Raw genomic sequence first — 27690 nt, forward strand, 5'->3', positions numbered from 1 at the left:
ACTTTTACAATATTCAACCCATCGGAACTTGATACAATTGCAGCATAAGAGACCAGTGAGTGAACTGGCGAGAAATCGTAGCGCTGTCGCGAACCATTTTTGCGCAAATAGAAAGACTGGACAAACTGGAAGATAACAAGATTAGAGTTTTAGTTATGTATATAGATAGATAGATAGATTGATAGATAGATAGAAGATAGACACAAAAACTGGAGTGACTCAGCAGGACAGGCTGCATCTATGGAGAGAAGGAATGGGTGACGTTTCAGGTCAAGACCCTTCTTCAGACTGGTATATGACAAGTGTTCACAAGCATGAGAACAAGATTCTCTATGCTGTATCTTCCCGTTTGCTCTTATCTATTGTACCCGAGTTAGAACTAATTGTATCCATAACATAGAACAGTATAACACAAGAACACGCACTTTCACCCACATTGTCTGTGTCGAACATGATGCCCAGGACCGCCTCTTGTTTTACCCGAATCGTCACCCATTCCTTCTCACCAGAGATGTTGCCTGTCCCACTTTGGCATCTTTGTATCCAAAGAGATGCAAAATGCCGGAGTAGCTCAGTGGGACAGTGGGACAGGCAGCATAGAAACATAGAGAATAAGTGCAGAAGGAGGCCATTTGGGCCAGAGGGATCTGGGAATAACTGTGCACAGTTCCCTGAAGGTGGAATCTCATGTAGATAGGGTGGTAAAGAAAGTTTTTGGTGTGCTGGCCTTTATAAATCAGAGCATTGAGTATAGAAGTTGGGATGTAATGTTAAAATTGTACAAGGCATTGGTGAGGCCAATTCCGGAGTATGGTGTACAATTTTGGTTGCCTAATTATAGGAAGGATGTCAACAAAATAGAGAGAGTACAGAGGAGATTTACTAGAATGTTGCCTGGGTTTCAACAACTAAGTTACAGAGAAAGGTTGAACAAGTTTGGGCTTTATTCATTGTAGCGCAGAAGGTTAAGGGGGGACCTGATAGAGGTCTTTAAAATGATGAGAGGGATAGACAGAGTTGATGTGGATAAGCTTTTCACATTGAGAGTAGGGAAGATTCAAACAAGAGGACATGACATGAGAATTAAGGAACATAAGTTTAGGGGTAACATGAGGGGGAACTTCTTTACTCAGAGAGTGGTAGCTGTGTGGAATGAGCTTCCAGTGGAAGTGGTGGAGGCCGGTTTGATTTTATCATTTAAAAATAAATTGGATAGGCATATGGACGGGAAAGGAATGGAGGGTTATGGTCTGAGTGCAGGCACATGGGACTAGGGGAGAATAAGTGTTCGGCACGGACTAGAAGGGCCGAGATGGCCTGTTTCTGTGCTGTAATTGTTATATGGTTATATGGAGATAGCACGGCCATTCATTGTGATCATGGCTAATTATCCACAATCAGTAACCCATGCCTGCCATATCCCTTGATTCCGTTAGCCCCTAGAGCTCTATCTAACTATCTTAAATTCATCCAGAGAATTGGCCTCTTCTGCATTCTGTGGCAGAGAATTCCACAAATTCCAAACTCTCTGGGTGAAAATGTTTCTTCTCATCTCAGTTTTAAATGGCCTCCCCTTTATTCTTAGACTGGGGCCCCTGGTTCTGGACTTCCCCAACAATGGGAACATTTTTCCTGCATCTAGCTTGTCCAGTCCTTTTATAATTTTATACATTTCTATAAGATATCCCCTCATCCTTCGAAATTCCAGTGAATACAAGCCCAATCTTTCCAATCATTTGACAGTCCCGCGATCCCAGGGATTAACCTTGTGAACCTACGCTGCACTGCCTCGATAGCAAGGATGTCCTTCCTCAAATTAGGAAACCAAAGCTGCGCACAATACTTGAGATGTGGTCTCACCAGGGCCCTGTACAACTGCAGAAGAACCTCCACTCAAATCCTCTTGTTGTGCAGGCCAACGTGCCATTATTTTAACATGGTGGTGGGTATGTCACCACGGTTTGGGGTTTTTTTTGGTTTTTGTATCATGTTGACATTAAATAAATTATTTTTTGATACAAAAAAAACAAACAAAAAAAACATGGTGTACAAGGATACCCAGGTCTCGTTGCACGTTCCTTTTTCCTAATCAGACCCCATTGAGATAATAATCTACCTCCTTGTTCTTGCCGCCAAAGTGGATAACCTCACATTCATCTACATTATACTGCATCTGCCATGCATCTGCCCACTCACTCAACCTGTCCAAATAACCCTGCAACCTCCTAGCATCCTCTTTGCAGTTCACACTGCGACCCAGCTTTGTGTCATCTGCAAATATGCTGGTGTTATTTTTAATCCCATCATCTAAATCATTAATATATATTGTAAATAGTTGCGGCCCCAGCACCAAGCCTTGTGGCACTCCGCTCTGACAGGGACACATTTTTTCCTAATCTTTGTTTCCTGTATGCCAACCAATTCTCTATCCATGTCAATACCTTACCCCTAATACCATGTGCTCTACTTTTGCCCACTAACCTCCTGTGTGGGACCTTATCACAGGCTTCCTGAAAGTCCAGATACATTATTACATCCACTGGATCGCCTTCATCCATTTTACTTGTCAAAATCTCAAAAAATTCCAGAAGTTTAGTCAAGTAGGATTTCCACTTTATAAATTCATGCTGACTTGGACCAATCCTTTTACTGCTATCCAAATGCGCCATTATTACTTCTTTTATAACCATATAACCATATAACAATTACAGCACGGAAACAGGCCATTTCGACCCTTCTAGTCCGTGCCGAACACATAATCTCCCCTAGTCCCATATACCTGCGCTCAGACCATAACCCTCCATTCCCTTCCCGTCCATATAACTATCCAATTTATTTTTAAATGATAAAAACGAACCTGCCTCCACCACCTTCACTGGAAGCTCATTCCACACAGCTACCATTCTCTGAGTAAAGAAGTTCCCCCTCATGTTACCCCTAAACTTCAGTCCCTTAATTCTCAAGTCATGTCCCCTTGTTTGAATCTTCCCTACTCTCAGTGGGAAAAGCTTTTCCACGTCAACTCTGTCTATCCCTCTCATCATTTTAAAAACCTCTATCAAGTCCCCCCTTAACCTTCTGCGCTCCAAAGAATAAAGCCCTAACTTGTTCAACCTTTCTCTGTAACTTAGTTGCTGAAACCCAGGCAACATTCTAGTAAATCTCCTCTGTACTCTCTCTATTTTGTTGACATCCTTCCTATAATTAGTTGACCAAAATTGTATACCATACTCCAGAATTGGCCTCACCAATGCCTTGTACAATTTTAACAATACATCCCAACTTCTATACTCAATGCTCTGATTTATAAAGGCCAGCACACCAAAAGCTTTCTTTACCACCCTATCTACATGAGATTCCACTTTCAGGGAACTGTGCACAGTTATTCCCAGATCCCTCTGTTCACCTACATTCTTCAATTCCCTACCATTTACCATGTACGTCCTATTTTGATTACTCTCTGGCATCTCCCATTCAGCTACTGTTGAATCCATCTTGCTACTCCATCATTAATACCCAACCATTGAACCTTCTTAACTAACCTTCCATGAGGAACCTTGTCAAAGGCCTTACTGAAGTCCATATACACAACATCCACTGCTTTACCCTCATCAATTTCCCGAGTAACATCTTCAAAAAATTCAAGAAGATTTGTCAAACATGACCTTCCAGGCACAAATCCATGTTGACTGTTCCTAATCAGACCCTGTTTATCCAGATGCTTATAATATATTATCTCTAAGTATTCTTTCCATTAATTTGCCCACCACTGACGTCAAACTAACAGGTCTATAATTGCTAGGTTTACTCTTAGACCCCTTTTTAAACAATGGAACAACATGCGCAGTACGCCAATCCTCCGGCACTATTCCTGTTTCTAATGACATTTGAAATATTTCTGCCATAGCCCCTGCTATTTCTACACTAACTTCCCTCAATGTCCTAGGGAATATCCTGTCCGGACCTGGAGACTTATCCACTTTTATATTTCTCAAAAGTGTCAGTACTTCCTCTTCTTTGATCCTCATAGTTTCCATAGCTACTCTACTTGTTTCCCTTACCTCACATAATTCAATATCCTTCTCCTTGGTGAATACCGAAGAAAAGAAACTGTTCAATATCTCCCCCATCTCTTTTGGCTCTGCAGATAGTTGTCCACTCTGACTCTCTAATGGACCAATTTTATCCCTCGTTATCCTTTTGCTATTAATATAGCAGTAGAAACCCTTCGGATTTACTTTTACCTTACTTGCCAAAGCAACCTCATATCTTCTTTTAGCTTTTCTAATTTATTTCTTAAGATTCTTTTTACATTCTTTATACTCCTCAAGCACCTCATTTACTCCATGCTGCTTATAATTATTGTAGATCTCCCTCATTTTCCGAACCAAGTGTCCAATTTCCCTTGAAAACCATGGCTCTTTACAATTTTTACGATTTCCTTTCAACCGAGCAGGGACATAAAGATTCTGTACTCTTAAAATTTCACCTTTAAATGTACTCCATTTCTCTTCCACATCTTTCCCATAAAACAAACTGTCACAATTTACTCCTTTTAAATCCTTTTGCATCTCCTCAAAGTTAGCCTTTCTCCAATCAAAAATCTCAACCCTAGGTCCAGTTCTGTCCCTCTCCATAATTATATTGAAACTAATGGTATTGTGATCACTGGACCCGAACTGTTCCCCAACGCATACCTCTGCCACCTGACCCATCTAATTTCCTAACAGGAGGTCCAGCACCGCCCCTTCTCTAGTAGGTACTTCTATGTATTGCTGCAAAAAACTATCCTGCACACATTTTACAAACTCCAACCCATCCAGCCCATTTACAGAATGTGTTTCCCAGTCTATGTGTGGAAAATTGAAATTTCCCACAATCACTACCTTGTGCTTACTACTAATATCTGCAATCTCCTTACATATTTGCACTTCCAATTCTCCCCATTTGGCGGTCTATAATACACCCCTATAAGTGTTGCTACCCCTTTCCCATTTCTCAGTTCCACCCAAATAGCCTCCCTAGACGAGCCCTCTAATCTATCCTGCCAAAGCACTGCTGTAATCTCTTCCCTGATAAGCAATGCAACACCTCCACCTCTTGCCCCTTCAATTCTATCACACCTCAAGCAACGAAATCCTGGAATATTTAGTTTCCAATCACAGCCCTCCTACAACCACGTTTCACTGATCGCCACAACATCATACTTCCAGGTGTCAATCCAGGCTCTAAGTTCATCCACTTTTCTTACAATGCTCCTAGCATTAAAATATACACATTTAAGAAACCCACCCTCTCTTATTCTCTGTTTATTGTCTTTTTCTTCTCTCTCCCCTATATTTTGGGTCAGAGTGCTACCATTCTCTGCCCCCTGCTTCACACACTGACTGCTAGCTTTCCCAATTTGAGTCCCTCCCCCCAACCATACTAGTTTAAAGTTTCCCCAGTAGCCTTTGCAAATCTCCCCGCCAGGATATTGGTCCCCCTTGAGTTCAAGTGCAACCCGTCCTTTCTGTACAGGTCGCACCTTCCCCAAAAGAAGTCCCAATGATCCAGAAACTTGAATCCATACCCACTGCACCAGTCCCTCATCCACGCATTTATCCTCCACCTCGCTCCATTCCTACTCTCACTGTCGTGTGGCACAGGCAGCAATCTTGAGGTTGTTACCTTTCCAGTCCTTCTCCTTAACTCTCTACCTAACTCCCTAAATTCTTCTTTCAGGACCTCTTCTCTTTTTTTACCTATGTCGTTGGTACCTATATGCACCACAACCTCAGGCTCCTCTCCCTCCCATTTCAGGATTTCTTGGACACGTTCAGACACATCCCTGACCCTGGCACCATATAATTGACTTCCCCACCACCGATGTCAGGCTAACTGGTTTGTAATTCCCCGTTTCCTCTCTCGCTCCTTTCTTGAAAAGTGGGATAACATTAGCTACCCTCCAATCCACAGGAACTGATCCTGAATCTATTGAACATTGGAAAATGATCACCAATGCATCCACAATTTCTTGAGCCACCTCCTTGAGTACCCTGGGATGCAGACCATCAGGCCCAGGGGATTTATCATCCTTCAGTTCCATCAGCCTACCGAATAATATTTTTAGCCTAATGCAAATTTCCTCTGTCTCCCTAGATCCTCTGTCCTCCAGCACATCTGTGAGATTGAGGGGGGATCTTATAGAAACTTACAAAATTCTTAAGTGGTTGGACAGGCTAGATGCAGGAAGATTATTCCCGATGTTAGGGAAATCCAGAACAAGGGGTCACAGTATAAGGATAAGAGGAAAGTCTTTTAGGACCGAGGTGAGAAAATCATTTTTTGCACAGAGAGTGGTGAATCTGTGGAACTCTCTGCCACAGAAGGTAGTTGAGGCCAGTTCATTGGCTAGATTTAAGAGGGAATTAGATGTGGCCCTTGTGGCTAAAGGGATCAGGGGGTATGGAGAGAAGGCAGGTATGGGATATTGATTTGGATGATCAGCCATGATCATATTGAATGGCGGTGCAGGCTTGAAGGGCCGAATGGCCTACTCCTGCACCTATTTTCCATGTCTATGTTTCTATGAGATTGTTTGTGTCTTGCATAGTGAAGACAGAACCAAAGTATCTGTTCAGCTTCTGCCATTTCCTTGTCCCCCATAACAATGATCCCTGTTTCTGCCTCAAGGGACCCACATTTCTCTTTACTACTCTTTTTCTCTTAACATCTCTGGCAAAAATGAATGGGTGACAATTTGTACCCTTCTCTCTGGAGATGCTACCTGTCCTGCTGAATTACTCCAGCATTTTGTGTCTATCTTTGGTAAACCAGCATCTTCAGTTCCTTCCTGCACCTAATTGGTATCCAGCAGTCCTGCGCTTGCTCCCCCTCCACAACAAGGATAGTTCCCTGGTCTGTACCTTTCACCCCACAATGGTCTTCATCCAGCAAACCATTCTCCAACGTTTCCATCACCTAAAGGGCCTGTCCCACTGTACGAGCTAATTCAAGAGTTCGCCTCAGTCTCCCCTGATTCGAACTCGGAGAATTATGGTAACAGCCGCTCGTAGGTACTCGGGGCTCTCGTGGACATTTTTTAACATATTGAAAGATCTTCACGAGTCTTCACGAGCTTACCGCGTTTCCCGAGTACCTGCCGCTAGCGTTACGAACCTCTAAGAGACGTCCTGAGCTCCGACGTACCCGTTACGTACATTCTACGTGCTTAACACGAGTTTGACTTTTTTTTAAAACTCGGAATAGCTTTAGAATGACCTCGTACAGTGGGACAGGCCCTTTAGATGTGGGACAGGCCCTTTAGCTGTGATCCCACCAGTCACATCTTTCCCTCCCTCCCCCTTTTTTGCTTTCAATCAAGACTATCGCTGTAACCCCTTGGCTCTCTTCCTTTCCCACCCAAACCACCCACTTCTGATGTACATAAATATCCTCCAACCCTGCCTATTGCAAAGATTCACCCACTCCGCCCAGAATCCTTCTTCTTCTACTTCTTCTTTGGAGTTTTACGGCAGCCGGCATCCGCAATGTTGCATTGCTGCCACCTTCTGGCTTCATTCCACAGTACTCATGTCTTTATATTAGATCCTTTTTATAAGCCCAGAGGCCCTCAAGAAATCAAACAACAACTTTATTCCCTTTCCTTTCCCTCCACACTCTAGAATGTTCTTTACTGATATTTCTGTCAGTCCAATTTTCCTCATTTCAATGATCATAAATCCTCTGTTTCATATCTCCTACATGCAACTAGGGCATGCTGAACTGTTTCTGGCTGATGGCATTCCTCACACAGCCCAGTAGGGTGTTTTCCCAATATTGTTAATGTGCTATCCTCAATCTTGTTAATACGCCCAGAATCCTGCTCCTCCCTTCAGTCTATATCCCCTGACTTCACATTGCACTTCTCTTCTCTCGTAATCTTAGTCTTATCTTGCCTCCTTCCAGCTTTCTCTCCCCCTTATTACAATCAAACTAAAGAGGAATCCCAACCCAAAACATCACCTATCCATGTTTTGCAGAGATGCTGCCTGACCAGCTGATTGCCTCCAGCATTTTGTGGGGTGTTTCGAGTTTACAGAGGAAGGTGGTTGTTAGGTTTACAGAGATAGATTGCGGTATTGGGGCTGAAGGGGTTACAGAATTGGGGAATTATAGTGTTGGGGCAGGAAGGGCTTACAAAAATTGGGAGGGGTATAGGTGCTGGAGTGGGTGGTGGAGTGGAGAGTGTGGAGTGGAGTGGAGTGGAGTGGAGTGGAGTGGGGTGGGGTGGGGTGGGGTAGGGTGGGACGGGACGGGACGGGACAGGACAGGCTGGGCCAGCCTGCAAAACCTAACTTCGAGGTCAGCAATGGAGCAAGTGCGGGGATTGGCTGCCAAATCTAAATTAGTTAATTGGTAAGTTAGTTAATTAGTAAATTTGTTAATTGATCAGCAAAGAAAAGTAGGGCTTGGAGAGAGGCGTGGCCTTGTTGAGGTAAAGTGTGAGTCTTTGGCAAGGTGGCGACACTTGAATCGGTTCTGCATGTGTCCGATATTTAAACTGTTGACATATTACAGTGCAGAAAGAGGCAGCAGAGAAGGGAATAGGTTTCACTCAACTCTGAGAGTGTCTCATTTGTAATTCATGATTTTGTCCAGTGAAGTAATGGCAGGCAAGTTGTTACAGTGTCTCTCCTGCAGGATGTGGAAAGTCAGTGACACTGCTGGTGTCTCCGACAAACTACACCTGTGGAAATTGTGTCCAGGTGCAGCTCCTGAAGGACCGTGTTAGGGAACTGGAGCAGCAACTGGATGCTCAGGACCATCTGGGAAACCGAGCGTTTCCTGGACAAGACCTGCAGTGAGGTTGTCACACTGAGGATACAAGAAGAGAGAAGGTGGGTGACAACGAGGACGAGAAGTAAACATGGGCTGCAGGAACCCCCGGTGGCTGTACCTATTGAAAACAGGTACAACCTATTTGGAGCTGTCGGAGCGGACGACATGACAAGATTGAGTGGCAGCCAGGGCTGTGACTCCAACCCTGGTGCTGAGGCTCAACGGGGAAGAGTGACGTCAGGTAGAGCCGTTGTAGTGGTGGGGGACGCGATAGTCAGAGGTGTGGACAGGAGATTCTGCGGCAGCAGCGAGACTCCAGGATGGTTGTTGCCTCCCTGGTGCCAGGGTCCAGGACGTGTCGGAGCGGCTGTACGGCATCCTCAAGGGTAAGGGGGAGTAGCCGGAGGTTGTTGTGCATGTTGGCACAAATAATATAGGTAGAAAGAGGAAGGAGGTTCTGTAACATGAGTTTACGGAACTGGATAAAAGACTGAAAAGCAGGATCTCCAGGGTAGTGATCTCAGGATTGCTTCCAGTACCTCGTGCTAGTGAAGTTCAGAACAGGAAAATAGGGGAAATGAATTTGTGGCTGAGGAGTTGGTGTAGGGGGCAAGGATTTAGATTTCTGGATCATTGGGATCTCTTCTGGGGCAGGGGTGACCTGTACAAAAGGGACAGGTTGCACTTCAACTGGAGGGGGACCAATATCCTAGCAGTTAGAAGAAGGGTCTCGACCCGAAACGTCCCCCATTCCTACTCTCCAGCGATGCTGCCTGTCCCGCTGAGTTATTCCAGCATTTTGTGTCTTTCTTCAATTTAAACCAGCATCTGCAGTTCTTTCTTACACATCCCAGCGGGCAGGTTTGCTGATGCAACACAAGAAGGTTTACACTAGATTTGCGGGGGGGGGGGTCTCATACAGGACAGAGGCACATGAGAAGCTAGATGTTGGTATGGAGGTTGTTGTGGGAAAGGTTCGTGGACAGAATAGGCTTGGTTTAAACTGCATGTATTTTAATGCAAGGGGCTTGACAGGTAAGGCAGATGAGCTCAAGGTGTGGATAGATACAAGCGACTGGGACATTGTAACCATGATTGAATACTGGTTAACAGAGGGGCAGGACTGGCAGCTCAAGTTCCGGGGTACAGGAGCTTCAGGAGAGACAGTAGTGATGAAAAAGAGGAGGGGGGGTTGCATTGTTGTTTAAGGAGGATATCACGGCAGTGATGAGAGGTGACATTACGGACGGTTCGTCTAGTGAGGGTGGTGCTCGGGAACAAGGGTGGTCACCTTGTTGGAGGTGTACTATAGACCTCTGAATAGTCAACTGGAATTAGAATAACAAATATGCCAGGAGTGCCAACAAATATGCCAACGGTGTTCACAAGATCCTAAATATTGTACAGTCCTAAAGGTTAGATAACAGGAAATGCAAACTGGATTCACAATTGGCTTTGTGGGAAAAAATGAGAGGGTATTAGTGGAGGTTGCTCCTCTGATTGGCGACCTGTGACCAGTGGTAGGCCACTGGAATTGGATGCCAAATACACTGTAGTTTGTCATCCACAACAACCATTTGAATGACAAGGTGGTCAAGTTGCAACAAGGCTTGATAGGCTGGCACATTTTCCCTTGGAGCACAGGAGACTGAAGAGTAACCTTATAGAAGTGTATAATATTGTGAGAGGTATAAATGAAATGCATGTTCAGTATTCTTCCCAAGGTAGGGATGTCCAGCACTAGAGGCTGAACATGAAAGAGAAATATGTCAAAGTGATCTGAGCAGTAAATACTTCACTGAGTGGTGAGTACATGGAATGAATTGCGAGAACAAGCTGTGGAGCCGAGTGTAATGGCAAAGATTGAAAATCACCTGGACAGTTACATGCACAAGAGGCAAAACACAGACAACTGGGACCAGCGCAGGATGAGACATGGGTAGGAATGGACAAGGAACATGCTGTATGACTCAATGAAGGGTGTAACAGGGATAGGGAAGTGTGTGGGAACATGAGGGGATTATGGATATAGGGAGGGGTGTGGTGACCATGGTGTCGCGTCGATCTCCCGGCAGTAGTCCTGGCTTGCCTGCTGCCGTGCCAGGAATGCCGTCCACAAGGGGCAAGCGGTCGAACCCTGCCCTGCTCACCCCCAGGGGCCACAGATGGGGGTGAGATATTCAAGATGGCAGCAGCGGCGGATGCAAAGAACAAGGGGCCGGTAAGTGGACAGTGCAGCGGGAGGCAGTGCAGTGCAACTCGACGGTAGAAGGGGCTGCTGGAGGCCCTGCACCCGCCTTGGGCTTGACTGGATCGGGTACCACTCCAAGAGGCCGAGCAGGTGGACCCGACACAACCTGCAGTGGCATGGAGTGGTGGAGAGCACCAGCAATTTGACTTGGCCAGGCTGATCCTGCAACAGGACAACAGGCCTTTATGGTGAGGTTAAGAACTCTGCACTCATAACAAATTGGACTTGAAAATGGTGCCCACCCTGGCGACTCTTGTAGTCTGTCTGGTTCTCATACCATTCTCATACAATTGTACTAAATCTAAGATGTGCTTATGCAAAGTAATACTTCACTAAATGTATGTAAATAAAAAAGTCACTACCTCGCTAGATCTGATAATAAAGTAGCATTGGTGCTGAAGGACATTACAGATAGAGAGAGGTGCAGGTAGGTGCTAGAGGTTACAGAGCTGGGGACAGGTGTAGGGTTGAAGGGCGTTACAGAATTTCAGTTTAGTTGATTGTCATGTGTATCGAGGTACAGTGAAAAGCTTTTTGCTGCATGCTAACCAGTCAGCAAAAACACAATACATGATTACAATCAAGATAGGGAAGTGGAGGAGCAGGAATGTCTCTGAGATAGCGAGAGGTGTGGGAGCTGGGAATTACAGACATAGGAAGAGATGTCGGGACAACGGGATTACAGAGATAGGGAGGCATATAGAGGTCAGAGGTGGTTATTGAGAAGGACGAGGTGTGGGGCTCAACACGGTTCCAGAGGCAGGGAGGGCTGTGGGGGTCAGAGGGGGTTACAGACATGGTGTGGGGCTGGTGCGGTCACAGTCACGGGAATAGAGGTTTGTGGTGTGGTGAGACGGTGGTGGGGGCAGGAGAGGGCAGGTGCCGGGATGGGGAGGGATATCCAGTTGTGTACGAGGAGCGGGAGTCAGGCCAGTGAGTTACTTACCCAGCACAGTCAATGTTGCTGTGTCAGACCTGAGGGCAACTCCTGTAGCTTGACACTCATAGACGGCATCATCCGACAGCTCCGCGTCCTGGATCTGCAGATTGTGTTCCCCTTTTTCCGCGTCGCCCACAATCCGATACCGAGGCCACGCTGCAAAACAGGCAGCACACAGGCCAGGAGTAGAGACGTCTTGCTCCAGTTATCCGCGGACCTGCGATATCATGGACAGGTCTGGGCTCCCCACCCGAGGGAGGATTTACTTGCAATGGACAGAGCACAACAAAGGCTCACTGATTGTCTCCTGGGATGGAGAGCGGGGGTGGTGTGCCCAGGACCATAGGGGAAGCTGACCTGGAAGTCTCTGGAGTTCAGAAGGACAAGAGGTGATCTCACTGAAATATCCCAATTCCTTCCAGGGATTGTCAGATCAGGTGTTGGAATTTGCAGCAGAGCATGAGTTAGACAGAGTAAAGCTCCCTCCACCCTGTCCTATTACAAATCTCCAGGTTGGATACCGTGAAGCTTCCTCTGCACTGACCTGTCACAGGGTGATGCTCCCTGAATAATGTCCCTTCACACACTCTGAGGGCATGGGTTACACACAGAGTATAGACCCCTTTACATCATCCTGTCATATCTTGAACTTCAGAAGTATTTACCTGGAAGTCCGTTCCCCATTCCGAGTGCCAGTCCATCCTTGGTCCATTGGACAATACCGGAGTAGTTGAATACAGCGCAGGAGAGGAGGGCACTGTCTCCAGCCACCACCACCTGATCTTGTGGCTGCTCCATGATCTGTGATCCACTCGCTGTGGAAACAACAAAAGCTGCCTGATTCAGGACAAGTCCTTTATGGAGTAATTGAGTCACATGGCATGGACATAGGCCCAGTAGACAAACTCATCCATGCCGAACTGTGTTAGTCCCATTTAGAACATAAAACATAAGACAGTACAGCACAGGAGCGGGCCATTTTGGTCACAATGTTTGTGCCAGATAGGATACCAAGTTAAACTGATCCCATCTGCCTGTATATCATCCACGGGTAGGAATGGATAAGGAACATGCTGTATGACTCAATGAAGGGTGTAACAGGGATAGGGAAGTGTGTGGGAACATGAACCCCCATTCCTTGCACTTCCATGTGCCTGTCTAAAACCTGGTAAACTTCACTACTGTATCTGCTTCCACCACCATCCCTGGCATTGCCATCCAAGCGCCCACAACTCTGTGTAAAAACAATTTGCCCCACACATGAAACTTTCCTCCTCTCCCCTTATAGCCAAGCTGTCTAATGCAGAACAATTCCACCCTGGGGGAAAGGGTATTGACCGTCTACTCAATCAACGCCACTCAAAGCCAAAGATCAAAGATCAAATCCGAAGACACAGACGTCAAGAAGAACCGTGGTAATCGGGGACTCCATTGTGAGAGGTACAGACAGGGGTTTCTGCGGCAACAGGCGGGATGCAATGATGGTGATTTGCTTCCCTGGTGCCAGGATCTTGGACGTCACTGACCGATTACAGGGCAGGAACAGGCGGGGGGGAGGGGTGGGGGGGGGGGGGGGAGGGACCAGCATTCTGGCAGACACGTTTGCCACTGCTGCATGGGTGGGTTTTAACTAAATAGTGGGGGGGGAGGAGACAAATTGAAAATACATGGATGGAGTTAAAGGGAAAGAGAGTATTGGAAAAGTTAAGAAAGACACCAGAATTAACGGGGCAGAAAGCTCAGGAAGGGACAGGAGAGTATGGCCAAGTATTATATATGAATGCACGAAGTGTGAGAAATAAAGTGGATGAGCTTGAGTCTCAGTTAGAAATTGGCAATTATGATGTTGTGGGAATTACAGAGACATGGCTGCAAGAGGGCCAGCACTGGGAACTGAATATTCAAGGTATACATTCTATCGAAAAGACAGACAGGTGGGCAGAGGGGGTGGGGTAGCTCTGTTGCTGAGGAATGAAATTGTGAGGGGTGACATAGAATCAGGAGATGTAGAGTCAGTATGGATAGAACTGAGGAATTGTAGGGGTAAAAAGACCCTAATATGAGTTATCTACAGGCCCCCAAATAGTAGCCTGGATATAGGGTGCAAGTTGAATCAAGTGTTAAAATTGGCATGTCGTAAAGGTAATCCAATTGGCAAAATTATGGGAGATTTCAACATGCAGGTAGACTGGGAAAATCAGGTTAGTACTGGGCCCCAAGAAAGGGAGTTTGTGGAGTGCCTCCGAGATGGATTCTCAGAGCAACGTGCACTGGAGCCTAGAGGGAGAAGGCAATTTGGATTTAGTGTTGTGTAATGAATTGGAACTTGAGAAACTTAAGGGAACTTGAGGTAAAGGAGACATTAGGAGGTAGTGACCATAATATGATGTTTTAATCTACAATTTGAGAGGGAGAAGGGAAAATCGGAGGTGTCAGTATTACAGTTGAGCAAAGGGGACTATGGAGCCATGAGGGAGGAGCTGGCCAAAGTTGACTGGAAAGAGATCCCAGCAGGGATGACAGTGGAGCAACAATGGCAGGTATTTCTGGGAATAATACAGAAGGTGAAGGATCAGTTCATTCCAAAGAGGAAGAAAGATTCTAAGGGGAGTAAGAAGTGACTGTGGCTGACAAAGGAAGTCAGGGACAGTATAAAAAATAAATGAGAAGCAGTACAACATAGCAAAGATGAGCGGGAAGCCAGAGGATTGGGTAATGTTTAAAGAGCACCTGAAGATAACTAAAACGGCAATACGGGGAGAAAAGGTATGAAGGTTAGCTCACCAAGAATATAATGGAGCATAGTAAAAGCTTGTTTAGGTATGTGAAAGGGAAAAAAATAGTTATGACAAAAGTTGGACCCTTGAAGACAGAAACACGTGAATTTATTATAGGGAACAAGGAAATGGCAGACGAGTTGAAAGAGTACTTTAGATCTCTCTTCACCAAGGAAGACACAAACAATCTCCTGGATGTACCAGTGGCCAGAGGACCTAGGGTGAGGGAGGAAATGAAGGATATTCACATTAGGCTGATGGGACTGAAGGCTGATAAATCCCCAGGGCCTGATGGTCTGCATCCCAGGGTACTTATGGAAGTGGCTCTAGAAATTGTGGACGCATTTGTGATAATTTCCCAATGTTCTATAGATCCAGGATCAGTTCCTGTGGATTGGAGGGTAGGTAATGTTATCCCACTTGTTAAGAAAGGCGGGAGAGAAAACATGGAATTATAGACCAGTTAGCCTGACATCGGTAATGAGGAAGATGCTGGAGTCAATTATAAAAGATGAAATAGCGGCACATTTGGATAGCAGTAACAGGATCGGTCCGTGTCAGCATGGATTTACGAAGGGGAAATCATGCTTGACTAATCCTGGAATTTTTTGAGGATGTAACCTGGAAAATGGACAAGAGAGAGCCAGTGGATGTAGTGTACCTGGACTTTCAGAAAGCCTTTGATAAGGTCCCACATAGGTGATTAGTGGGCAAAATTAGAGCACATGGTATTGGGGGTAGAGTGCTGACATGGATAGAAAATTGGTTGGCAGACAGGAAACGAAGAGTAGGGATTAACACGTCCCTTTCAGAATGGCAGGCAGTGACTAGTGGGGTACCGCAAGGCTCGGTGCTGGGACTGCAGCTATTTACAATATACATCAATGATTTAGATGAAGGGATTAAAAGTAACATTAACAAATTTACAGATGATACAAAGCTGGGTGGCAGTGTGAACTGTGAGGAGGATGCTATGAGGATGCAGGGTGACTTGGACAGGTTAGGTGAGTTGGCAGATGCATGGCAGATGCAGTTTTATGTTGATTAATGTGAGGTTATCCACTTTGGTGGCAACAATAGTTAGGCAGATTATTATCTGAATGGTGTCAATTTGGGAAAAGGGGATTACAATGAGATCTGGGTGTCCTTGTTGATCAGTCACTGAGAGTAAGCATGCAGGTACAGCAGGCAGTGAAGAAAGCTAATTGTTGGCCTTCATAAGAGTAGTTGAGTATTAAAAGGGCATCAATTATACCGGTGCCCAAGAAGAGTAAGGTGACGTGCCTCAATGACTATCGACCAGTGGCACTAACGCCGGTGGTGATGAAGTGCTTTGAGAGGTTGATCATGGAGCAAATCAACCCCTACCTCGATAAAAACCTGGACCCACTGCAGTTCGCATACTGCCACAACAGATCAATGGTGGATGCGATCTCGCTGGCCATCCACTCCGCACTGGACCACTTGGACAACAAAAACTCATATGTCAGGCTGTTATTCATTGATTGCAGCTCTGCATTTAACACGATCATCCCCTCCAAACTGGTTACCAAACTCGCAGAACTGGGTCTCTGCGCATCCCTCTGCAACTGGATCCTCGACTTCCTCATCCACAGACCAGTCTGTTCGTATTGGTGGAAATGTGTCAGCCTCGATAACAATCAGCACGGGAGCACCTCAAGGCTGCGTGCTCAGCCCCCTGCTGTACTCACTCTATACCCATGACTGTGTAGCCAGTCACAGTGCGAACTCCATCATCAAGTTCGCTAACGACACCACTATTGTGGAGCGTATCACTAATGGGGATGAGCCAGAGTACAGAAGAGAGATCAAGCAACTGTCCATATGGTGCCAGCACAATAACCTGGCCCTCAACACCAGCAAAACCAAGGAACTGATTGTGGACTTTGGAAGGAGTAGGAAGAGGACCCACAGCCTCATTTATATCAACGGGTCGATGGTTGAAAGGGCTAAGAACTTCAAATTCCTGGGCGTGCACATCTCTGAAGATCTTTCCTGGTCCGAGAACACTAACGCAATTATCAAAAAAGCTCATCAGCGCCTCTGCTTCCTGAGAAGATTACGGAGAGTCGGTTTGTCAAGGAAGACTCTCTCTAACTTCTACAGGTGCACAGTAGAGAGCATACTGACCGGTTGCATCGTGGCTTGGTTCGGCAATTTGAGCGCCCTGGAGAGGAAAAGACTACAAAAAGTAGTAAACACTGCCCAGTCCATCATCAGCTCTGACCTTCCTTCCATCGAGGGGATTTATCGCAGTCGCTGCCTCAAAAAGGCTGGCAGTATCATCAAAGACCCACACCATCCTGGCCACACACTCATCTCCCTGCTACCTTCAGGTAGAAGGTACAGGAGCCTGAAGACTGCAACAACCAGGTTCAGGAATAGCTACTTCCCCACAGCCATCAGGCTATTAAACCTGGCTCGGACAAAACTCTGATTATTAATAACCACTTTCTGTTATTTGCACTTTACCAGTTTATTTATTCATGTGTGTATATATTTATATCATGGTATATGGACACATTTATCTGTTTTGTAGTAAATGCCTACTATTTTCTGTGTGCTTAAGCAAAGCAAGAATTTCATTGTCCTATACAGGGACACATGACAATAAACTCACTTGAACTTGAGTTTCTATGTTTCTATGTTTTGGTCTCCAAATATGAGGAAGGACATTCTTGCTATTGAGGGAGTGCAGCGTAGGTTCATGAGGTTATTTCCCGGGATGGCGGGACTGTCATATGTTGATAGAATGGAATGACAATGGCTTGTATACACTGGAATTTAGGATGAGAGGATATCTTATTGAAATATTTAAGATTATTAAGGAATTGAACATGCTAGAGGTAGCAAACATGTTCCTGATGTTGGGGAAGTCCAGAACCAGGGGCCATAGTTTAAGATTAAGAGGTAGGCCATTTCGAACAGAGATGAGAAAAAAACCTTTTCACCCAGAGAGTTGTGAATCTGTGGAATTCTCTGCCTCAGAAGGCAGCGGATGCCAATTCTCTCAAGGGATGCTTTCAAGAGAGAGTTAGATAGAGCTCATAAAGATAGCAAATAAGGGATATGGGGAGAAGGCAGGAACCGGGTACTGATTGTGGATGATCAGCCATGATCACAGTGAATGGCAGTGCTGGCTCGAGGGGCCGAATGGCCTACTCGTGCACCTATTGTCTATTGTCATAATTTTATATGCTACCAATTCTCCGCTCAACCTCCAACATTGCAGAGAAAAGTATCCATGTTTATTAGCTTTTTATAGCTGAACCCCTCTAATCCAGGCAGCATTCTGATAAATCTCCTCTGCACTCTCACCAAAGCCCCCACATCCTTCTTGTATTATGGTAAGCAGAACTCCATGTAATTCGGCTTAACCAAAGCCTGATAGGTGCATTATGACATCCTGATGGCATTTAATGCCTCTAGCAATGAAGGCAAGCATACCATATGCTTTGTTTACCACCCTATCTACTTGTGCTGCCACCATCTGGGAGCTATGAACTTTGATATCAAGGGCCTTCTGCAAATCAATGTTGTTAAAGGTCTTGCCATTAACTGTATATTTTGCCCTGACAAAATATCCAAAGTGCAACACCTCACACTTGCTTGGGTTCAACTCTATCTGCCATTTCTCTGCCCATTTCGACAGCTGATCCATATCCCGCAATATCTTCTGACAGTTTTCCTCGCTGTTTTCAATTCCTTCAATTTTGATGTAATGAGCAAATTTGCTCACCGATCCATCGACATTTACCTCCAGATCATTTATATATTTAATAAACAGCAGAAGTCCTAGCACAGATCTCTGCGGAACTCCACTGGTCGAAGACCTCCAGCCTGGCTGAATCTATACGAGCAAATCATCATAAATCCCGTACGTCTTAATCTTCATTATTAGCCTAGCATAAGGGACCTTATCAAATGCCTTCGGAAAATCCACGTATGCAACATCCACAGCCCTACCTTCATCAAAACAACTCAATTATAGAGTCGTAGAGAGGCATAGTCGCATAGCATGGATACAGACCCTTCGGCCCAACCTACCCATGCCGAACAACATGCCCCAAGTACACTAGTCCCACCTGCCTGCGTTTGGCCCATATCCCTCTAGAGATATCCTATCCATGTACCTGTCTAAATAATTACATTTTGTGATAGTACCTGCTTCAACTACCACCTCTGGCAGCTCATTCCATACACCTACCACCCTTGGTGTAAAACGTTTGCCGCTCTGGTTCCTATTAAATCTTTCTCCCCTTCACCTTAAATCTGTCCTCTGGTTCCCAATTCCCCTACTCTGGGTAAAAGACTCGATCTATTCCTTTCATTCCTTTTCTTAAACTACTCAATAAGATCATCTGTTGATCAGCTGATCTTTAAATGACTCCCACATGTATCTGTGGACTTGCCCAATAACAACTGCTCCCAATCCACCTTCCCTAGCTTCTGCCGAGCGATATTGTAATCTTCCTTGCCCCAATTAAGTACCTTCCCCAACATCCAGGCCTACCCCTGCTCAAAATAATCTTAAAACTTATGGAGTTGTGATCACTATCTCCAAAATGCTCTTCCACACTAACACCATTCACCCGGCCACGATCGTTTCCCAATACAAGATCCCGTGTGGCCCCACTTCGACTCGGACTAGCCACATACTATTTAAAGAAACCATCTTGGACATACCAAACCATTTCTGCTGCATCTAAATCTTCTTGCCCTGAGTAAACCCTAGCCAATTCTGAGGAAGTTAGTCATTCACTACATCATTACTTCCTTCCATGATCTGTTTGATTTGATCCTCTGTCTCCGACTGGCTATTGGGTGCCTGAACCATAATCCCATTGGTGTGTTTGTTCCTTTCTTATTTTTGAGCTCAGTCCATAATATCTCAGCAGTTTGTCCACTCTGAATACTGCTGTCACATTCTGCCCTCTTGTATTTGCTCCAATTTCCTCTAAACCTTTGCCATCCAAGTGTCTTTAAATGTTGTGCCTTTGGAAGTTCGTTTCACAAACCTACTACTCTCTGTGTGAAAGAACGCCCCTCAGATCCTTTCTAAATCTTTCCCCATGTCCCCTAGTTTTAGAATCCCCTATCCTGAGGACAGTACTGAGACTATCCAACATATCCACCCCATTTATGGTAAGTTCATAATGTTCATGGGAACATAATTAGGCCCATCAACTCTACTCTGCCATTTAATAATGGCTGATCTAGCTTTCCCTCTCAACCCCACTCTCCCGCCTTCTCCCATAACCCTTGACACCCTTCCTAATCAAGAAACTGTCAATCTCCACTTAAAAAATATCCAAGAACGGCCTCCACAGCCATCTGGAGCAATGGATTCAACAGATTCAGCATTCTGTGACTAAATAAACTTCTTCTCATCTCCTTTCTTATTCTGAGGCTGTGCCCTCTGGTGCTACACTCTCCCACTAGTGGAAACATCCTCTCCACATCTACTCTATCCAGGCTTTTCACTATTCTGTAAGTTTCAATGATCCATCTTCATCTTTATAAACTCCAGTAAGTACAGGCAGTGCCTTCAAACACTCGTCATATATTAACCCGATTATCCCCAGGATCATTCTGATAAACATCGCTCCTCAGATATAGGACCCAATACTGCTCACAATACTCCAAATGCGTTCTGACCTGTGCCTTATAAAGCCTCAGCATTACATCCCTATTTATATATTCTAGTCCTCTTGAACACCAGCATTGCATTTGCCTTTCTTAATATCGATTCAACTTGCAAATTAGCCTTTTGGGATTCCTGCACCAGCACTCCCATCCATCTGCACCTCTGATTTTTGAATCCTCTTCCCATTTTGAAAATAGTCTATACATTTACTCGTATTACTGAAGTGCATGACCGTACATTGCTACGCTGTATTCCATCTGCCACTTCTCAGCCCACTCTCACAACCTGTAACATAGAAAATGGATGCAGGAGGAGGCCATTCGGCCCTTCGAGCCAGCACCACCATTCATTGTGATCATGGCTGATCGCCCCCAATCAATAACTCGTGTCTGCCTAATTTTTTTAATTATAAAAAAAATATTTCTGCAAACTCCCTGCTTCCTCTCTACTACCTGCCCTCCACCTACTGTATCTTCATATCATCCGCAAACTTGGCCACAAAGCCATCAATTCCATCATTCAAAGCATTGATATACAATGTGGAATAGCAGCCCCAACACTGACCCCTGCAGAACACCACTGGTAGCCAACCAGATTAAACCCCCTTTATTACTATCCTTTGCCATCAGCATCCTGCTATCCATGCCATTATCTTCCCTCTAATACCTTGGGCTCTCAACTTATTTAGCATCCACATGTACGGCACATTGTCAAAAGCCTTCGGAAAATCTAGATAAACAACGTCCACTGACACCCACAACATCCATAGGATACTGTGTCTATCCTGCTATTTACTTACTTTCTCAAAGAATTCCAACAGATTTGAGAGGCAATTTCTCCCATTCACAAAACCATGCTGACTTCTGCCTATTATCATGTACTCAGAAACTTGATCCTTAATAATGGACTCAAAAATGTTACTTAAGATGCCCCTCCATTCAATCTCTTGCATCGCAGGGCAAAAATCACCATCCTTATAACCAATCACGCCTTATAATATTTGGAGTATTGTGTGTAGTTCTGATCACTTCATTACAGGAAAAATGTGGCTTTGGAGAGGATGCAGAGATTTACCAGAATGCTGCCTGGATTGGAGGGTTTCAGCTACCGTTTGGATAGACTTGGATTGTTTTCTCTAGAATGTCAGAGGTTGGCGGGAGTCTTGATAGAAATATATACAATTATTAGAATCATAGATAGGGTAAACTGTATCCCCAGGGTGGAAATGTTCAACATTAGAGGGCATAGCTACAATGAGAGAGGGTGAAGTTTAATGGAGATAAACAGGGCAGGTTTATTATACAGAGAGTGGTTGGGGCCTAGAGCATTTTGCCTGGGATAGTGGTAGAGGCAGATACAATAGTCGCTTTCAAGAGGCTTTTAGATAGGCACATGGAAATGCAGGGATATGAATCATATACAGGCAGATGAAATCAGTTTTATTTGGCACCACGTTCAGCACAAACCTTGCATTGTCTATGTTTTATGTATTAAATTTTCTCACGTTAAAACTGTCCACTTTTAAAATGTCCCTATCCTGGGTAAAATACTGTGCATTCACCCTATCTATTCCCCTCATGATTTTATACACCTCTATAAGACCACCCCTCAGCCTCCTGCTCTGCAGTGAATATAGTCTGAGCTTACACAAGCATCCCGTAGAGCTCAGGTCCTCAAGTTCTGGCAATGTTCTCATAAATTAACCACAACATAAAGTCCTAACAAAATGTCTATACCATAAGCCTTCTTTTCAACCCTATCTACCTGTCACACAATTTTCAGGCAAGGATGTACCTGTACTCCTAGATCGCTCTACTCGACAACACTCCCCAGGGCCCTGCCCTTCCCTGTGAGGGTCCTGCTCTGGTTTGACTTCCCAAAATGCAACACCGCACTTGTCTGCATGAAACTCCATGAGCCATTCCTCAGCCCAGGACCAGATCATCCAAAGATACTGCCGTCAGTTTTGATCATCATCTTCACTCAATGAGACCACTTTCATGTCATCTGCAATTTTCTAATCATGCCTTGTACATTCTCATCCAAATCATTGACATAAAGCATAAACACCAATGGGCCCAACATGATCCCTGATGCATCCTCTAGTCACAGTCCCAAAACCCAGCTTCTACCACCACCCTCTGCTTCCATCAATGAAGCCAATTTTACATGGAACAGTACAGCAATATCCCTGCCAAACGTGATGCAAAGACCATCACTTATCTACTTACACATAACTCATAACCCTCCATTTCCTGCACATCCATTTGCCTATCCAAAATTCTCCCAAATGCCACTAATGTATTTGCTTCAACCACCACCCCTGGAGTGGCACGGTGGCACAGCGTACAGCTACCTTACAGCGCCAGAGACACGGGTTCGATCCTAACCATAGGGGCTGTCTGTACGGAGTTTGCACGTTCTCCCCTAGACAATGGTTGCAGGAGGCCATTCGGCCCTTTGAACCAACACTTCCATTCACAGAGATCATGGCTGATCATCCACAATCAGTACCCCGTTCCTGCTTTCTCCCCATATCCCTTGACTGCTTTCTCCCCATATCACTATCTTTAAGAGCCGAATCTAACTCTCTCTTGAAAGCATCCAGAGAATTGGCCTCCACTGCCTTCTAAAGCAGGGAATTCCACAGATTCACAATTCTCTGGGTGAAAAAGTTTTTCCTCATCTCTGTTCTAAATAGCCTACCCCTTATTCCTAAACTGTGGCCTCTGGTTCTGGACTCCCCCAACATCGGGAACATGTTTCCTACCTCTAGCATGTCCAATCCCTCAATAATCTTATGTTTCAATAAGATCTCCTTTTATCCTTCTAAATTCCAGTGTATACAAGCCCAGTCGCTCCATTCTTTCAACATATGACAGTCCCGCCAACCCGGAAATTAACCTGGTGAACCTACGCTACACTCCCTCAATAGCAAGAATGTCCTTTCTCAAATTTGGAGACCAAAACTGTGCACAATACTCCAGGTGTGGTCTCACCCAGGCCCTGTACAACTGCAGAAGGACCTCTTTGTTCCTATTCTCAACTTCTCTTATTATGAAGGCCAACATGCCATTAGCTTTCTTCACTAACTGCTGTACATGCACGCTTACTTTCAGTGACTGATGAACAACTGATGACGTACATGGTAAATGGTAGGGAATTGAGGAATGCAGTTGAACAGAGGGATCTAGGAATAACTGTGCATAGTTCGCTGAAGGTGGAATCTCATGTAGATAGGGTGGTAAAGAAAACTTTTGGTGTGCTGGTCTTTATAAATCAGAGCATTTAGTATAGAAGTTGGGATGTAATGGTAAAATTATACAAGGCATTGGTGAGGCCAATTCTGGAGTATGGTGTACAATTTTGGTTGCCAAATTATAGGAAAGATGTCAACAAAATAGAGAGAGTACAGAGGAGATTTATTAGAATGTTCCCTGGGTTTCAGCAACCAAGTTACAGAGAAAGGCTGAACAAGTTAGGTCATTCTTTGGAGTGCAGAAGGTTAAGGGGGGACTTGATAGAGGTCTTTAAAATGATGAGAGGGATAGACAGAGTTGACGTGGATAAGCTTTTTCCATAGAGAGTAGGGAAGATTCAAACAAGAGGACATGATTTGAGAATTAAGGGACAGAAGTTTAGGGGTAACATGAGGGGGAACTTCTTTACTCAGAGAGTGGTAGCGGTGTGGAATGAGCTTCCAGTGGAAGTGGTGGAGGCAGGTCTGATTTTCTACATCTATCTATATCTATCTCTATCTATATCTATATATATAAAACTGTGTGGCTACCGGCTGGCTGTGTGTGTTTCTGCCTGACTTGTGGCTGCCAGCCTTTGATTTGTTGCTACGCCAACACCCGACCCAGAAACGCCCTGATTTTTTCCATTTCGGCAGAGATTTCACTTTTCATTCCAAGTATCCACTCATTAAATTTCGTTGTGTTTATGTACACTTTTTTATTCAATTCCTTCTTCCCCCCCCCCCCCCCCCCCCCCCCCCCCCCCCCCCCCCCTCCCCCTCACTCATTTTGTCGCCTCCTGCTGGCCAGCGACCATAACGGCTGCTGGCGCCCGCATCTCGCCTCAAAGATGCCATTTAAAAACAGCCGCACTGCTGATTCCTGAGCCGCTTGAGTTGGAGGACCACGTCTCCCGTGGGGGCTACGGGTAGGGAACGGCTGCATTGGGGGAGCAGACCCAACGGGTCTGCACTTGGTCTAGTATCATTTAAAAATAAATTGGATAGGTATGGACGGGAAAGGAATGGAGGGTTAACATACATAGAAACATAGAAAATAGGTGCAGGAGTAGAGGCCATTCGGCCCTTCGAGCCTGCACCGCCATTCAATATGATCATGGCTGATCATCCAACTCAGTATCCTGTACCTGCCTTCTCTCCATACCCCCTGATCCCTTTAGCCACAAGGGCCACATCTAACTCCCTCTTAAATCTAGCCAATGAACTGGCCTCAACTACCTTCTGCAGCAGAGAGTTCCAGGGATTCACCACTCTGTGGGTGAGGGACCATCACACTGCAGGGGGGGGCAGTGAGGGTGTGTCTCACTGTGGGGGGGAAGGGGGTTGAGGGACCATCACACTAGGGGAGGGGCGAAAATGGACCATCACACTGTAGGGGGGGGGGGGGGGGGTGTGTGGGAGTGTCACACTGTGGGGGGGGGGGGGGGGGGGGGTGTGGGGGGGAGTGTCACACTGTGGGGGGGGGGTGGATTGAGTGAGTGTCACACTGTGGGGGGGGGGGGGGTGAGGGAGTGTCACACTGTGGGGGGGGTGTGGGAGTGTCACACTGTGGGGGGGTGTGGGAGTGTCACACTGTGGGGGGGTGAGGGAGTGTCACACTGTGGGGGGGGGGGTGAGGGAGTGTCAAACTGTGGGGGGGGGTTTGAGGGAGTGTCACACTGGGGGGGGGGTTGATGAGGGGAGTGTCACACTGTGGGGGGGGGGGATGAGGGAGTGTCACACTGTGGGGGGGGGGGATGAGGGAGTGTCACACTGTGGGGGGGGGGGATGAGGGAGTGTCACACTGTGGGGGGGGGGGGGTTGAGGGAGTGTCACACTGTGGGTGGAGGCAATACTTCATGATGTGGTGTTTGGATGTTCAAAAGAGAAGGCCTGAAGCTTCCTGCAATTAATGTTTTCCACACATCTTTAAATTGTTTGGTTGAATTCATTTATTCTCTATGGGTTGTTGTTGCCCGATGTGCTGTCAAGCTCAATCTATCTCAACGTGTTCAGCGCTGCTTGCATCACTTCTGTGTTTCTCCATCTCTCTCTCTCTCACTCACTCCATCACTGTTCTGGGTTTCTGCCCCTGCCCCTCATCTGCTCCTCTTCTGCGTCTAATTGTTTCTCTGTTAGTATCTCAGACTCCCCATATTGCTCCAATACTGTCATCTCTGTCTTGGGTAAACGCAAAATGCTGGAGAAACTCAGCGGGTGAGGCAGCATCAATGGAGAGAAGGAATGGGCGACGATTCCAGTCGAGACCCTTCTTCAGACTTATCTCTGCCTTGGTCTCACGTGCCCTCTCTCTCGTTTTCCTCTCACTTGTCTCTTTCTATTTCTCCTCTTCTGTTCCTGTTTCTCTCTTTCTTTTCCATTCTCTGTTCCCCCCAAGATATTTTGCTTTCTGTGTCTCCATCTCTCTCGCTGCGCTCTATGTTGCAGTATCCCATGCCAGTTTGCCTTTCTTTTATCTCTGCCCTTTACTTCAACTCTCTTCGCTCACATTCATCTCCATTTCCGTGTCTGCCTCTCCCTCTCTCTTCCCAAATCTCTCCTTCTCTCTTCCCACACCTCTCCCTCTCCTGCTCTCTTCCTCCATCTCCACTCCTTGTCATTCTCTATTGCCATACTCCCACTTTCTCTCTCTCCGTCTATCTCTCCTCTCTTAGTGACCCTGCAAGGGCTGGGATTTTAAGAGAGAGCTCTTATTCCACCCGGCTGGTCTCACAAGGCTTTTCAGTCCCCCTGCAGGCTTGTGCTGCCTTTTCTTGCCAGACTCACTGTTTTGCAGCTTGGAGTGAGTGCCTTTCTTCTGCATCGTACGCCAGTCCCCACTGCCCCCAAGCAGTTCTTCCTATTTTTAAACTCTATTAGTCCAAGAGTATGCGGCAAGGAAGATGAATTAATTGAGCACAGTGTCTTCACTGAGATTTCACAAAGCTGTAGTCTCCTCCAGACAAGTTGTCTTTGAGCAGTGCTAGTTGGAACACAAGGGTGAAATCTGTACTCTCCCCCTCTCCCTCACTCATTTCCATTCTCTCATCTTCTGTATCACTAGACACGCTTCTCTCAACCTTTCCAATCCCTTCTCTTCTCTCTCTCTCTCTCTCTCGCTCTCTCGCTCTCTCCCCCCTCCCCAGCCCCCCCCCCCCCCCCCCCCCACACACACACACACACACACACACACACTCTGATCTCCTAATCCCTCTCTCTGATTTCCCTCTCTCCATCAGGGCTCATGCCATAGAGCTATATATACAGCACAGAAACAGGCCCTTTGGCTCACCTTGTCCATGCGAACATACAGAACTAATCCCATTTGCCTGCAGTTTGCTCTCAGCCTTCTAAACTTATCCTATCCATAGATCTGGCCCTTTTATAGCTTCCTCTGGCAGCTCATTTCAGATATGGACAACCATCTGAGCAAATTACTTGCCCCTGAAGCCCCTCAAAATCTCTCCGCTCAATATAAGCCGATGCCCTCTAGTTTTAGAATCCTTAATTCTCGGATTAAGTGTCCACTTTATTCATGCCCCCAGCCTTTCCAACCTCTCCCTGTAATTCAAGCTTGCTATCCCAGGTAACATCCTGGTGAATATCTACAATACACATATACTGAGGTACAGTTAAACGCTTTAGTTTGCATGCTAAGAGTATACATTAATACAATCAAGCCCCGCACAGGGTACTGCATGCTAAGAGTATACATTAATACAATCAAGCCACGCACAGAGTACAACATTTAGTGCAAAGGTATAATAATCAAGTCCAATAACATCCAATTAAAGATAGTTTAGAGGTCTCCAGTGAGGAAGATGGGAGGCCAGGACCACATTCTAGCTGACGAGAGGACTGTTCAGTTGCCTGAAAACAGCTGGGAAGAAACTGTTTCCAAATCTGGAAGTACGTGTTTTCAAACTTCTGTACCTTTTGCCTGATAGGAGAGTGGAGAAAAGAGAGTGACTGGGGTGAGACTAGTCCTTGATT

At 45.7% G+C, this 27690-nt stretch overlaps 1 protein-coding gene across 1 annotated transcript in view; it reads right to left on the reverse strand.

Moving 5' to 3' along the window:
• The window catches only part of LOC129708545 (kin of IRRE-like protein 1), a 159502-nt gene that overhangs the window by 106870 nt on the left and 24942 nt on the right, over positions 1 to 27690 (reverse strand). Inside the window, exons 2-3 of the mRNA XM_055654346.1 lie at positions 12680 to 12829; positions 12021 to 12170 (exon numbers count right to left, since the gene is read on the reverse strand). Of these exons, the coding sequence (XP_055510321.1) occupies positions 12021 to 12170; positions 12680 to 12829 (300 nt within the window). The remainder of the gene's footprint in view (positions 1 to 12020; positions 12171 to 12679; positions 12830 to 27690) is intronic.

The sequence above is a fragment of the Leucoraja erinacea genome, chromosome 24 (assembly GCF_028641065.1).
Source record: "Leucoraja erinacea ecotype New England chromosome 24, Leri_hhj_1, whole genome shotgun sequence".
Classification (NCBI taxonomy): domain Eukaryota; kingdom Metazoa; phylum Chordata; class Chondrichthyes; order Rajiformes; family Rajidae; genus Leucoraja; species Leucoraja erinaceus.